Here is a 15,884-nt window from a genome sequence, read left to right as displayed (position 1 = left end):
CTTAGTAAAGTGAGGGGCAAGGACTTGAACCCAGGTCTGTGTCGAGACTCAAGGGCTTAAATGTTAAACCCCTCTACCTCTCCATTACACTGGATACTTTATTGTTTGTTTTCTTTTGTTTATAATGTACAAAACAAAGCCATGTATTTAATGGGTATGAGTTAGCTCCCATAATCAGTGAGAAGGATTAAGAATCAGGCTCAGAATTAAACAACTAGACCACAACCAGATCACCCCATAGACCTCAATCCAGTGAAGATTCTGCAGTGGCTACCATGGAACACTAGATGTCTCAACGTGCCCTTTAACGATCCTGTCCCTTTAAAATGAATGAGGAAACACTGATGGGAGCATGAGCAGATATCAGTACTTCCACCTTCCTTCACTCCTGAATGTCAGACTCCACAGCATAATTTAATTCAACAGCAAACAGTGCACAGTGCTCTCTGGTATGGTGCCTTTCCAGTACATGAAAAGGGCCACCTCCCCGTCTTGTTTTCATGGAAGCCAATGAGAGCCTCCACCTAAGGCTAAAGGCCACAGATAGACTTATCCAAAACATTAAGATATTCATGACAATGAGACGTGTGTGCAAGTGAATTCAGAAATAGCAAAGTAGCTTGTTTTCTGAAGGGGTGTGCTGTTTTGTATATGAGTACATACGTGTGAGCGTCTGTGTGCGTGAAAGACAGAATGAGAAAGACAGAGAAAAGAAGAAAGAGGTCACCCTAGCCAGTTTGGCTCAGTGGATAGAGCATCGGCTTGTGGAACTAGAGGGTCCAAGGTTTGATTCTGGTCAAGGGCACGTGTACCTAGATTGCAGGTTTGATCCCAGGCCCTGCGGGAGGCCGGCAATTGATGTACTGATGTTTCTTTCTCTCACTTTCTCTTCCCTTACTTTCCACTCTCTCTAAAAATCAGTGGACAAATATCCTTGGATGAGGATTAACAACAAAAGACAGAGATCAAGTGTCTGTTGGCTGTATGATAAATGATCATGAAATGATACAGGGGAAAATAACAGTGGGAAGTGATGAATTAATGATCAAATTGGAGAATCCCCTTTTTTACCTTACAAACTCCTCCACTTTAAGTCATGATAAAACATTTGATAAAAAGTAATCTGGTTTCGCTTCTAAACTCCATGAAATTTAACCAGTTATCTCAAATTAGTACCAATTTTGAAATTGGTGTGGAAGGTTATCATATTAAATTAAATGGAAAATTTAGGCAATCGTAAAGTTCAGTTCTTATGCCATTTCCCTTGCTTCCCTTAACACCTACCTGTGCTCTCAAATCTAGCAGCATCTCAGATTTCACTGTAAAAAAAAAAGGAACAGTAAGTTTGGCTTAATCATTGAACAACCTTAGTGGATAATGGAACTCTGACATTCTCTTTTCTTTGACCTTGATAACATTTAGCGTGATGTTCTCTTTGTCTATTCTGACGTGAAATATATTAGCTGCTCATGTAAAGTTTGGACTCTTGGCATTTTATTAAGAGAAAACTTTGTATTATGCTTTCAGAGCCTGAGAGCACACAGAATAGAGTTGAATTTTATTAAACTGTTGAGAAATTTATCTAGGAATTTTATTTAAATGAGTTGCAGCTGAAATATCTTATTTGGTTTCTCTAAAATCAAAATAATTGCTTTTTTTGCCCCCTTTTCAAAGAGTTCAATTTTTCAGCCTCTCTGTTTTGTTTTAAAAAACTGCAGTGCTGTGTGCATTTATTGGACTTGGGGTGCTATAAACTTCATATGGTCTCTTTAAACACTCGTCTCTTTCTACATATATCATTTATGTTCCATGTATGTATTTCTGAAAAGCACTTCTTTCTTCTCTCTCCAGGATAAAGATGGTAATTTGTGGTTAAAAATTACAATCCCATGTGACCTATTTAGAATTTGAAGTGCAGTAGCCTTTGTCTAGAGCAGTGGTTCTCAACCTTCCTAATGCCGCGACCCTTTAATACAGTTCCTCATGTTGTGGTGACCCCAATTTCATTGTTACAAATTGAACATAATTAAAGCATAGTGATTAATCACAAAAACAATGTGTAATTGTATATGTGTTTTCCGATGGTCTTAGGCGACCCCTGTGAAAGGGTCGTTCAACCCCCAAAGGGGTCGTGACCCACAGGTTGAGAACCACTGGTCTAGAGCATGTTAGAGCACGTCTATGTTAATATAAGGTTTCAGTTTTTAGGGCTCAGTTGTTTTTTTCTTATCTTTTGATTTTTGCAGGCTTTAATTAAGCCAACTCAATTTGTTATTATTATTACTATTTCTAAATTGGGTTAAGAACTGCAGCTGCTACATAAATGTTCTGTGCATGAACATTATAACCTTTCCTCTCCAGCTGTAGAAAGTAAGTGACCTTGATTGTAGGAACTGTTAGAATATTTCTTCAAAATATTTCATGATACTTTTTAAAGTGTTGAAAATTACAGCAGTGCTATATATGCACTTGTTTTGTTTAAATATCAAATTAAAATGATGTACAAAGTGGAGGCAATAATGAATATATTTCAGAACTGTGGGAATGTGATGCCTCTCTCCCACCCATTTATTCCTGCAACTACACGCTGAATCTGTGGTGACTCAAGAAGGCACTGCGTTAGGACTATTAGCACTTTTAATTACTAGTGCAATCCTTCTGAGTTAATTTTTTTTTCTATTTTATACATGTAGACACTCGCTCATAGACGTTAAGTAACTTGTTTTAAGTAGCACAGTGAGTATGTGACTAGTAAATAATATCTCTTGTTGAACACATATGCTACTTCAAAGCCATAGCTCTTGCCTCCTCCTCTACTTTTTTCTCTTCTCTCCTCAGCTGTGTTCAAGAATAGACTCATAGTTGTAGCAATGCCTAGCTTACTTTCTCCTTTGTGATTTTAATGAATTTACATTTGTTTCCATTTTTTTTTCTTAAAATGACTAACTCATGAGAGTATTAACCTCAAGGAATCATTACTGATCAAATCAGGACTCATAATCTTTGTGTCCTTTCCATTCTCTGCAAATTCCTTCTAACTTCAATAGTTGTTTGGTTCTGGTAACCAGGTGATTTATTCGGCCCCTATTCTGATGTTTCAATGTGAAAGAGAACTGTTTTAAAATAGTTCTTTGAGTTATTGTAATGAAAAGGCTGACCATTTAGAATCAGATTGATCCAGTCCAAATTTTGGCTTTGCCACTCATTGGTTGTCTAATCTTAGAATTGACCTAATTTCTTTCAACCTCAGTGTTAACATCTCCAGCAATGTCCAAACAAGAGTCACTAGCTACACGTGGCTATTAATTCAAATTAAATAAAATTAAAAATTCAGTACCTCAGTCACACTAGCCACATTTTAAGTGCTCAGAGGCCACCTGTGGCTAGTATCTATTGTATTGATGACACAGATATAGAACATTTCCATTATTGCAGAGACTTGCACTGGACATTGCTAATCTATAAAAGGAGCTCAGTGATACCTTTCTCCTAAGAGTTATGAGGGAGTTAAGGTACAAGAAAACTTGCCTAAAGAATCTAGGATGGTACCTACTTAGGACAAGAATGACACTCTAAAAAAATGCTAGTTCTCTCCCTCCTTTCCCATTATGCAAGCTCTTCTTATCTACCTTCATTTTATTTTAGGTAAATCCTCACATTTCCTAATTTTTATATGGCCTCCGTTACATTTAAAAAGTAATTAAAAATGATACCTGAAAGAAAAGGGAAAAGAACGATACCTTGAGCTTTGTTGTTTGTTTGAAGTAATAATCTCAAAATAACTTTTACTTTAAAAACTTAAGGAAGGAAAAGAAAAAGATACCCAGTAACGGCACAGCCAATGGCTGTCTAGTTTTATGACTTGGGAAGCAGGAGCATCTGGGCAGCAATAGGTATGTATGGTTTATTAGAATCCAGACCTTCATGTAAAACTTTTATCATGATCAACTTCAGCCACAATGAAATGCTTTCTGCATGGACTTCATGGCTTCTGCAGTGATTAGCCATGAAGGACATCATATTATTCATTTTGGAAAAGCTCAAAATCCTTCAAAAACTTGTCCCAGTATATTCTGTACCTTAAAGAAAACCCTCCCTTTCCCCCTCTCCTCTCCAGCTTCACAAATAAGTCCCAGCCTTTCCTTTTCCCTCTTGCATTTTTTGTGCATCAGCATAACAGTGCTAAGGGACTGCATATGCAGTATCATCATCAGTGTCTATCAATAGGCTCTTGAGAAAAGGATTTTTTAAAATATATTGCTGGGGTCCAATCCCAGCGGGTCCAGGGGTCCCCAAAGGTGTGGATGGAGTCGGCGAAGAAGGAATGACACGAAGACAGCCTTCAGTTGATCAGCAGCCTAGTCAGGACCTCTAGCCAGGATCTCCAGCCAAAGTTCTGGTCAGAGTTCTGGTTAGGAACTGATGAGGATCTCATGTTTATTGTCTTGTTACATCCATATTTATACCAGCCAATTTTAATCCTGTCAATTTCTATTACAAAGGTTAGGGCGTTTCTTATCTCCATTCAAGGGAGTAAAGATTATGTAGCTTAACTACCCGCCTGGCACTTAATTAAGGGGTTGTATCCCCTCCCTAACCTCAGGGAAAAATCCCCACCTGGGGAAACAACCTTTCTCAGAGAGATGACCTTGGTTAAAACACATGGCGCTAAGAAGAGCAAACATATTAAGAACAATATGCTATATATGCCAGGTCCCTTGAAACATATGCTGTGCAGATGTTTCTTTCCTGCAGCGACTGTGTCAAGCAGCAAGGATGGACCGGCTTCCGGCAATATATTTTTATTGATTTCAGGGAGGAAGGGAGAGAGAGAGAGAAACATCAGTGATGAGAAAGAATCATTGATAGATTACCTCCTGCTCGCCCCACACTGGGGATCGAGCCCACAACCTGGGCATGTGCCCTTGACTGGGATTGAACCTGAGACCCTTCAGTACACAGACTGATGCTCTTTCCACTGAGCCAAACTGGCTAGGGCAGGGATTTTCTTGAGAGAATCCAAATTTATGGATTTATTCCTCTCTGAGTTGGTTTAAAAATCATTGTGGAGCACAGGAAAGGCAATAAAAAACAGGGTGAACTCTGTTACCTTCTATAGTGGTGACCTGGGAAAACTTTAAGCTAATTACTCTTTTCAGATGATGGAAAAAAACAATCCAGAGAGCATTTGCCCTGAAATACCCCAAGGGATCCCTTGAAAGAATTTTCTTTGGAACTCCATTCACTCGTGGCACATGTGTGGCGTGGGGAGGCATATTTAGTAGGCCTTTCTATATTGAACAATCCTGTTCAGACCAAATGGCCCTTCTGCCCAAGTGCACATGTAGGGGCGGGGCACCTTCATGCTCTGGCTGTCAGTAAATACCTGTTTCATATTGACAGAGTTAAAAAAATTTTTTTGAATCCTAGTTGACATCCCTAAGAAAGTGGTTTCTTTCCTATGAAAATGTATCATACAGTACTTACTATGTATCAGGCATTGATGAGGGTGTCAAACAGATATTAGTTTATTTAACGCTCTTAACAACCCATAAAATAAGTATTTTTCTTATTCCCAGTTTCCAGGCAAGGAAGCTGAGGAGGGAGCTTGTATAAGTTATTGAAGGTCAAGCTTCTTGAAGGAGCAGAGTAGGATGTAAGCGCAGGACTCAGGAGAAGGTTCTTAACTCTGCAACAGCCCTTGTTCTTTGATCCTTGAAAGATCACATACCCACTGCTCTCTTCTTTCTTTCAGTTTCACCACGGCCTCTCCTCTTCCCTTTAAGAGTCTTCTAGTTTGTTACCTACATTCAACATATTTCCACACAATCCTTGATACTGCTCAATAGAAAAAGGCCTTAATCACTGCGACTTGTTCTTGCAGTAGGCAAGTGCAGCCTGCTTTCTTTTTTTTAAATAATTTTTTTTATTTCAGAGAGGGAAAGAGAGGGAGGGAGAGATGGAAACATCAATGATGAGAGAGAATCATTGATCTGCTGCCTCCTGCATGCCCCACACTGGGTATGAGCCCACAACCGGACATGTGACCTGACTGGGGAATAGAACTGTGACCTCCTGGTTCATAGGTCGACACTCAGCCAGTGAGCCACGCCAGCCAGGCCTGTTTTCTTTTTTAACCAATTAGTAACAACAGTTGCCGGCTTCTGATAGGCTGATGCAGAGGGGCTGTATTAAGTGTTGTATTAGTTGGCAGGGGAAGTGCTATAGAACTAAAATAGAAGGGATGCTTACGGAGGTCTCTGGCTTTGTCTTTCATTTGGCCTCATAATTTCATTTTGAGGATGTGGAGAATGAGCATAAGGAGGATGCTGATCTGGAAGAAGGTAAGGTCACACATGCCAAGGCAGGAGCAGGGTGTGTGATGTGGGGTGGACAGGGATCAGGACACCCGTTTCCATCTTGCCGCTGTGCTTGAGCAGTGTGAACTGGTACCAGTTATTTAGCTCCACTTGACTTCCTCTTTAAAATAAGGCTAAGCTAATTGGTTTCTAATATTTGTAAAATCCCATTCAGCCTCCCAACAATTTGATTCTACCAACACTCTTTCATAACCTACTCCTTCCATATGGCCTCTGACTCATGTAACAAATGTCTTTGGAGTACTTGTGATGTCATAATTTCCTCAGATCTCAATTTCATTTGGTAAGTTAAAACATACTTCCTGAACTCCCAAAACCCATCTCCATCCATTACCCCACTCATACCTTATTTATAGTTTACTTACTTTTCCCAATCTATTGCTCAAACTTTTTTCTTTCACAGATATAGTTTCTACACTTTTACTTACTCTTACTAATGTAAATTCCACTTTCTACTTGCTGTCTCTAGCAAGCCTCACATGAACCTAGTTGAACCACTTTAGGAAGCTGGAAGCAATTAGTTATTCAATTCAGGCCCAGAACTCGAAATAAATTGGATAAAGAGAAACATGAGAATTAAGTAGCCTAATGCTGTGAAATGTAATCTCGTTTGCTTTACTTTCCCTTGCCTTTTGGGGTTTTATGAGAATGTGGGAAGGAATTATCTAAGCTGAATGATATGGGCGAAGGTCACACAGGGTAAAGGGAAGTGGTTCTAGGAAGTTTTCTTTTTAGGCAACATCCAACTTCTGCATACAGGTGTTTTTTTATTGTTTTATTTTGTGTGTGTGTTTTTCTTTTAGTTTTTAATGCTGATTAATCAATCTTGTGAGACTCAAGGAGCTTGTTTCTACTGCTCCCATGAGGTGATGTAATCACTTTTTAGGCTTATCTTACCAAGTGGGACTGATGTTCTTATTGCCATGAGGTACAATTGGCTGAAGCCTCAATTTGAGAGGATAGTTAGATGAGAGAAACATGGAAAATTCACTGGTAGTAAATTTTCCACACAAATATGTACTATGTTCCATTTTCAAGTAGCTGGGTACTGATTGTTTTTTAACAAATAGTTGAAAGAACATGTGGGTCAAATGCTACCTAATTATTTATCGTGCCTGTTTTAACTTAGTTGTCTAAGGTAGATCATTTTTATTTGGCTTTCTGCTCAAGTGTAGCTATTAAAGAGCTTGGGTGTCGAGATTAGAACAGAAGACAATCAGGTGAGGTTGTAAATGTGACAGTCTTAGCTATCCCTGGTTTGGAGTAGGTTTTAGGTGCTTAATAAGTATTTATTGCAGAATAAAACACTGAAATACATAATGTCCAAGAGAAGTGATTATCTCCCTCCTGAAAATGTTATAGCAGTAAATGGAATCATTTTTCAAACCAACTAAGATCAAATTTGTAGGTTGCTTATTTGAACCTTACAGTCTGAAATGAATTTCAATTCCCTAAATGACCAGAAGTAGTAATATTTTTCATGGTCATGAGGACCAGTGGCCAGCAAGACAGTCAATATTCAGAGATCTATTTGAATTACCATGGTGCTCTTTCTTACTCAGCTTCGTACTTAGGCAGTCATGGCTAGCTTTCATTCAAAATTGTTTTAGGTCCACCTATTGCTGTTCACTGGATCTGGGGTATAAAGTCTATGGCTAGAATCACCTCTTTCTTGGCTGATTTCCTCATTAAACTACACATTTCATGATTATGGAGGGCTGGAGTTTCTTCACCTTTATATCCCCAGAGCTTTGTACATAGTCGGTGCTTAGTAATGCTTTTTGGGTGAATACATCTTTGTGATAGGAATCATGCTTCTTCTTCTTCTTCTTTCTTCTTTTTCTTCTTTCCTCACCTGAGGATATTTTTCCATTGACTTTTATAGAGAGTAGAAGAGAGAGTGAGAGACAGAGAGAAACACTGGTGTGAGAGAGACATATTGATTGGTTGCCTCCTGCACACATCCTGACCAGGGCCGGGGAACCTGCAACCGAAGTATGTGCCCTTAACTGGAATCAAACCCGGGAGCCCTCTATCCACTGAGCCAAACTGGCTAGGGCAGGAGTCATGCTTCTTGAAAGAAAGGGAATTGTCAAGGCAAGCTGGAAAGCCTCTTGATGTGTTTTAGTCCAGAGGATTCAATGTCTTGATTGTGACCAGCAGAAAAGCCAGCGAGGGCCCTACCTGGTTTGGCTCAGTGGATAGAGCATCAGCCTGCAGACTGAAGGGTCCCAGGTTCGATTCTGGTCAAGGGCACATGCCCAGGTTGTGGGCTCCATCTCCAGTAGGGGGCGTGCAGGAGGCAACCAATCAATGATTCTCATTATTGATGTTTCTATCTCCCTCTCCCTTCCTGTCTGAAATCAATAAAAACATATTTTTAAAACAGGAATTTTTAAAAATATGTTTTTATTAATTTTTTTTATATTTTGATTTTTTACAGAGAGGAAGGGAGAGAGATAGAGAGTTAGAAACATCAATGAGAGAGAAACATCGATCAGCTGCCTCCTGCACACCTCCCACTGGGGACGTGCCCGCAACCAAGGTACATGCCCTTAACCGGAATTGAACCTGGGACCTTTCAGTCCGCAGGCCAATGCTCTTTCCACTGAGCCAAACCGGTTATGGCTGTTTTTATTAATTTTAGAGAGAAAGGAAGAGAGAGGGAAAGAGAGAGAAACATTAATTGGCTGCCTCCTGCAAGCCCCCCACTAGCGATTGAGCCTGCAACCCAGGCATGTGCCCTGACTGGCAATTGAACCAGCAACCTTTTGGTGCATGGGACAACATTCAACCAACTAAGCAACATCAGCCAGGGCCAGCTAGGAATTTTTGCTTGATTTTTCTAAGCAGGGCCTCTAGATTTTCCCCCTCAATTACAGCAAGGGAAAAGAATGGTCATTCTCATTAAGGTTTTTGTGAAGTCAGTATTCTGTGTCATCTCAGAGGGTAAAGTACTGAGACTACCAACCACATAAGCTGATATGCCTTCATATTTCACAATTCAGGTGTGTGTGGCGTCCTATTTTGGCAGGAGGTGGAAGTCAAGGTTTTAGAAGAGTGATTAAGAGTGTGGATTCTGGAGCCTGATGGCCTGGACTCAGGTTCTCATTTCACCGCTCACCAATGCTGTGAACATAGGAAAACCACTTTATCCTGCTATGCTTCCAAATAGGAAAAAAAGAATAAAACCGACCTCATAGTTATATGTATCAGTCAGTTAATGTAGAACAGTGCTTGGCACATAGTAAACACCTAATAACTGTTAGATATGATTACTATTCTCCACTCATTAGCTGTGCAACCTGGGGCAGTTATGTTCTCTTGGCCATGGTTGCTTCACTTTTAAAATGAACCTAATAATACCTTACCCACCTTGAGGGGCTGGAATCACATCATCTCCTGAGACCCATGACTTGCCCGCCCCCCCTCCATGATGTATCAGCGTTGTGGGTATTGAGAGGATTCTGAAACTTTATAATTTTGTTCCATGCTGTAGCGTAGGAAGGTCAACAAGTCTCTCCAACTTATGTCCCATTTTGCCAAATCTGCTGAGGCTTCTTGAAACGTATTCTAAAAATCAGTTAGTAGTTATGTCTGAGAAAATGGAGCCTTCTCAGTTAAAGAAGGAAATATGTGCCATGTCTCCTCCCCTCACCCATATATTGGAAGACTGATCTTATAGGCAGGTGTGATGATTCCTTTTTTTCCCTCAGCCTTGAAGCAGAAGTCTGATTTGGTCAATGTGCATTTTCTCTGGACAAAAAGCTGGTTCTGAGACTTAAATGGCACCAATGAATATTTCTGCCTGTGTGGTGGACTTGTTTTTTAATTGCGTGTGCCCTAGTTAATAATCCCAAAATATACTAGGATCACTAGCAAACAGGAAAGTATCCATTTAGACATAGTCAAATCAGGGATTAGGAAGTGCTATCTTCACTTTCCTATAAGGATGGATGGAATACAATATGTACCCTCTTTGTGCGAGGATTCCTTTTGAACACATTGCTGGACGTGCTATTGCAATCAGAATTTCTTAGTGTTCATATTTATTGGGGAACATGATACAAGTTATCAGTGGGGGACCCGCAGCCATTCCCTGCTACAGAGAAGGCAAGACTGTCCTTTGGCTTGTTGGCAACAACTATTTTGCAGAATAAATTGCTGTTTGTGTTTAACACTTGGGCTCAAAGAGAGCCGGTGATTACTTTTGAGCCACGGTAACTATTAAGCTAGCTTGACTCTCCTGATCCAGCACGGTGCCTTGCCTATCCCAGGTGCTTACTCAATGCCTGCTGACTGGACAGGATTTGAAAGAGAAACACTGAGACCTTCAGGTACGACAGGAAGCCGTCCCAAGAGGCAACTATGCAGCTGGGAGACAGGGCTGCAGTTTTTCCACGACCTCAGTTGCCAGGTTCCCAGGATATAATCAGAGTATTGGGAACTACATTGAGCTGATGTTGGGTGGTGGTTTTGTCTGTCCCGTTTCTGCTTTAGGCAAATTGAGTCTTTGATAGAGACCTGGCCGGTAGAGACCTTTCAGATGTTTTGTCCCTTAGAGGAATGTGGCTCCTCCGGGACTTCGGTGAATTGCTTTGCCTAACAAGGCAGGTTGTGTGTTACCTTGTACCATGCCAGGCTTCCTTTCGTTGGTTGGATCACTGAAGCAGAGAGAGGTGCCCTTTAGCCGCCAGGATTCCTAAGAGAGCCAGGAAGGCAGAGCTGCTGAAGAAGCCTGAGGTTGGCAGGGAGTGTGGAGAGTAACCATTCCTGCTGGGGCTGTTTACTCTGCCACCCTAAGGCTGGTGGACACTGGGTGTGGTGGGCGTGCTTGTCTAAGTACTTGTTTGTGGAACACTGAGACACCAGGGCAGAGCTAAAACAGCAGTAATCTGAAACCAGTCGCGTTGGTTTTCCTTCTCTGGCCTCCGCAGCTAAAATCTGCATTCCAGATGAAACCTGCAGGGAAGCGGAAGAAAGCACTTAAAAAAAAAAAGCTTCAAGGGCAGTAAATTAACTGCTTTTGAGTTCCAGGGATTTTGAGATGATCTGGTTCCTTCTTTACTTTTATTTCTTTGCTTTGGGCTTTGTGAGTGGCTGTTGATCTGTGTGCACTGCTAGTTTTTTGTGTGTTGTTTTTGTTTGTTTGTTTGTTTTGTTTTGGCCTGGATGACACAGGCTTCTGACCATAATTTAGATGGCAAAGGAGGGCTCGTAAAAAGTATTTCAGTCATTTTCTGCTGATTCACTTTTGAACGTCTTGGGCTGCTGGGGTGGTGGAGGGCTGTCAGGAGCAGCTTGCCGGCTCAGCACTTTCTGGAGCCTCACTTGCTCACCAATGAGGAAGTTGAAAGCAACCAGGAGAAAGACAGGCACTGGGGCGGAGCTGTGGTGAAGTCCTGGGCTGGGATGACTGGGGCCGGCTGACTTTCCTTACGACAAAAAGCCTTTTGTCCACGGAAATAAATACGGAAGTCCCAGAGGAGCAGCCTCCCAGCCCGCGAGTAGTAAGGTGCGCAGCCCAGGCAGCTTCTGGGCATAGAGCTCCGCGGACTTTTTACAGTGGCCCTGGGCGCACCGTGGCCGCACAGACCGGAAGGGGAGCACAGTGACCGACCTGAAAGAGACCAAGTGTGCTGCTGGGCGGCCGAGGAGCCGGCTGCTGGGTCCTGTTGCTCCTGTCCTGTAAGTTAAGAGCTGATGGAGTGGATACACTGAGAGCAGGGGCAGGTAACAGAAGTCGGGACTGCCATCGAGGGCGCTGCTGTGAGGCATGGAGGACGTCGGTGACCCTGTGAATGGCAGTGATGTCTCGCAACCAGACAAGTCTGAAGCAGGACCCGAAATGGCCCAGTCGATCCTGAGCAAGTTCTCTATGAAATCCTTCTTTGGGTTTGCGAGTAAATTGGAATCTGTGAAGCCCGAAGAGGAAGATGTGGTGCTGCAAGCATTCCACCCTTTAGTGGTGGATCCCGCAAGTGGGCTGGATGGTCCCAGCCAGGGCTCGGATGAGCAGGAGGCAGGGGCTCAGGTTGCACCGGGCCTCGGAGGAGATGATGGGAAGACTGCGAGGGAGGAGGCAGGGAGGGAGTTGGAGGGAGGTCAGGGAAAAGCAGAGGCAGGGACTTCTCTCCCTGGTCAAGAGCTTCTTCCACTCACTGCTCTGAGTGTGAGCAGAGACGATGCCATCTTGGTTCGCGGGACCCTGGTGACCACCACCAGTGATTCGGACTCTGATGATGGTGGCCAGGAGCCAGAAGAGGGAAGCAACACCAATGGCCCAAAGTCCCCAAGTGTTGTTTTATCCGAGCCATCTGAGGAGCCCAAAGAAAAGCCAGGAGACTGTAGCGAGAACACTGCCGCTGGGGAGAGGGATGCTGCAGAGCTCGGAGAGGAAGGTCCTCAGGGGGCTCCCCCTGAGACACGTAGCGAACCAGAACCTGCTGATGGTGGTCTTCAGACGGAGCACAGCCCCAGTCAAGGACAGGCTGGGGAAGAAGGTTCCCAAGTTCTACCTGTGGGAACAGACCAGAGCTTGAGTGCTGGTGTCACCGAGAACACCTCTTCTAAAAAAGAAGCCCCTGGAGAGAAGTCATTCCAGCTGCCAGCTTTCTTCAGTGGGCTCCGCGTGCTGAAGAAGGGGGCTCCCGCTGAGGGTGGGGAGACCATCACCGAAATTAAACCAAAGGATGGGGACCTGGCTCTGCTCAAATTGACCCAGCCCGTTCAGAAGTCCCTAGCACAGACAGGGCCTCAGACAGGGAAGACTGGGGAGAAAGCCAGTGACCTGAAGGCCCCTCCCACTCTCCTGGAGCAGCTCTCCCAGCTACTCAGCATCGACATGCCCAGGGCCGAAGTGAAGGCAGAAGACCCTGAGCCGCCCCGGGGAGGAGAGATGGGCTGCAGCGCTGCCCAGGAGAGCCAGGGCGGCCCAGCAGAAGCCCAAACCCCAAGTGGAGAGGTCAAACCGAAGCCACCAGAAACTGCCCTGGAGGCCTTTAAAGCCTTGTTCATCCGTCCCCCCAAAAAGGGGACCACAGCTGACACCTCTGAGCTGGAAGCTCTCAAGCGCAAGATGAGGCATGAGAAGGAGTCCCTAAGAGCTGTGTTTGAACGGTCCAAGGCAAGGCCAGCAGACAGCCCCTTGGATTCCAAAAGCGTATGTAGAATTGGGTTTTCCATTTTGTCCTACAATGTGATGCTGCTGTATTTCTTCTGAGGTTTCCTGTCAAAGTGAATTCCGATCACCTATTATTAGTGACTGTCTTTTAGGTGAATGATGATTATTATTGAAATTGTCCTTGTAAGGAGTAGGACAGCAGCGTTTCCTTATGTTTTTATGGATTGATTTAAGAGAGGTGTATGTAATTATGTGCTGGTGGGAAAGGGAAGCTGCCACTCGGAGTTTAAACATTAATAGTAAATGTTCTTATAAAACTGAGCAGCATGAGGATGCGATGCAATGTGGAAACAGCCCAGGTTTCCTCACCACTTAATTATATACCTCGGTGAAAAGTATTTTTCCTTTATATGTCTGCCACTCAGCAGAATACTTGTTTGTGATGTAATTGAAATGTTCTGTGTTGGTTACAAGGCATCCTGATTGAGCACTGCATTTAAAATGAGACCTGGATTTTAATTCTGACAATGCCATTTACTGTCTGGGTGACCCTGATCACCTCTGAGCCTCAATCTCCTCATGAGGAGAAAAGAAAAAAAAAAGTGCTAACCCGCAACCTGTATAGTGGTTGTGAAGATTAAGTGAAGTTAGTGTGTGGTGACTATCTAATTAATAAAAACTTTTACTCAAAGAAAATTAATTAATTTGGTAATTTATAGACTACCTGTCCAGTAGATCTTAGAGGTTCATAAGGACAACAAATAGCACGTCTTGGGTTGTATCAACTCAGAATACAATTATTTCCTCTTATACAGTTCATCAGTTAAAGTGTTAAAAATTAAAAAGTTTTTGGTAGAATTATCTTGGGTTTTAGTTAAAAACTAAACACAATATAACACTTGCATAGTTATAAAAATCAACGGATAAAACTAGCTTGAAGGCCATCTCACTATTATTTTTTTAATAGGAAAGAAAAAGCGAATTGAACTAGCAATGTGGGCTGCTTGAGAAGTGTATCTTGGCCTACAGCTAATGTTGATAGAAAGTGGAATAGTAGTCATTATATCATAAAAAACCATGGAGTTGTTTGGGATACACTTGTAAACATTCCTATAAGTGTACTTGATTGGAGTACATTTGTATCTATATCTACAGCTCAAAGTGGATTTGTGATTTTTTAAAGAGATAGTTACATGATAAAAATCATCTATCAAGGGTTGTGTAATACTTGGCCTTGAGGTATGTTTTTTTTTTAATTGAAGCATAATGAACATACAGCATTATATTAGTTTCAGGTATACAACATGATTTGACATTTGTATGTATTGTGAAACAATTAGCAGAATAAGGCTCTTTACCCTCTATCCCCATGCGGAATTACAAATTTACCTTCTTAATAACTTCCAAATTTAAACTACAACACTATGGACTATAGTTACCACGCTGTACATTAATTACATCCCCAGAGCCTTGAGTTGTTTTTTTAATTTTTCACTCCCACTAATCACTTTACATGTCTGGGAAAGGACCATTGAATGCCATGTGCACCTGGCCATTATTTCATTCATGTTAGAGCTAACATGTTTGTTTTCGGGGAATAATTAGCTTCAGCCGTATTTCATTTAACTGATCATTTTCTTTGCCCACTTTTTAAACAGCCTGAGCACAGCCCCACTGAGCAGGACGATAGGACTCCTGGCAGACTCCAAGCTGTCTGGCCACCCCCAAAGACAAAGGACACAGAAGAAAAAGTGGGATTGAAGTACACTGAAGCAGGTAATGTGGAAACAGGCCAGGCACCCAGGAATGGGACTCCTGCTGCAATGGCTTTTTTAATTCAGGAGACTCTCGGAATTTGAGTTTTTGTTTTGTTATAAAATGTAATGCTGAAGGCTTTTCTTTTTGGTTGCACCTTTAAAGGGAACCCTTACACTCTTATCGTTAATTAATCTTTTTGAGATGAAAGGTGAATGCAGTGGAATGAATGAAGGGGGGCACAGGTGTAAAGTAAGAGACCCTTTGGGGAACTAATGGAGAAGGTAGATTACAAATTCCTCAGGAAACAGGCGGTTGGGCCTCTATAATGTGTGAGCTGGCAGGGTTGCTGGAAGAGGCAGAGTATGGTTCTCCAGAGCTGTAATCTGATTTGCTGTTTGTCTGTGACTAATGCTTTTCAGCTACAGGAACCTTGTGCAGAGTGAATGTACAGATCCCATATCAGTTACTCTTTCACTTTTGTTAGACGAAAGCTTTAGTTCGTGCGTGGCCATTTTTAAAGGAACCTAACTCTCTGGAAACCTTCCCAGGAGCTTTGCTTGAATATATTTAAATGGAGTGGGAATCTAGACATTTATACTCTGTAAGTGAAAGGTTCACATGAA

At 42.3% G+C, this 15,884-nt stretch overlaps 1 protein-coding gene across 3 annotated transcripts in view; it reads left to right on the top strand.

Annotated features, from left to right (window-relative positions):
- The window catches only part of FMN1 (formin 1), a 387,832-nt gene that overhangs the window by 82,696 nt on the left and 289,252 nt on the right, over positions 1 to 15,884 (top strand). The window contains exons 1-2 of one of the 3 annotated variants that reach the window (XM_070425554.1): positions 11,667 to 13,542; positions 15,162 to 15,279. The exons of 1 other annotated variant lie outside the window; for it this stretch is intronic. In XM_070425554.1, the coding sequence (XP_070281655.1) occupies positions 12,157 to 13,542; positions 15,162 to 15,279 (1,504 nt within the window). In that variant the 5' untranslated portion in view covers positions 11,667 to 12,156. Of the gene's footprint in view, positions 1 to 11,666; positions 13,543 to 15,161; positions 15,280 to 15,884 lie in introns of those variants that run through there. One more of the 3 variants, XM_070425561.1, reaches the window with a different exon arrangement.

The sequence above is a fragment of the Myotis yumanensis genome, unplaced genomic scaffold (assembly GCF_028538775.1).
Source record: "Myotis yumanensis isolate MYYU_CA2020_CCGP unplaced genomic scaffold, mMyoYum1.0.hap1 SCAF_1, whole genome shotgun sequence".
NCBI lineage: Eukaryota > Metazoa > Chordata > Mammalia > Chiroptera > Vespertilionidae > Myotis > Myotis yumanensis.
Note: the sequence above shows the minus strand (reverse complement) of the source record. Positions and strands in the feature narration are given on the sequence as shown.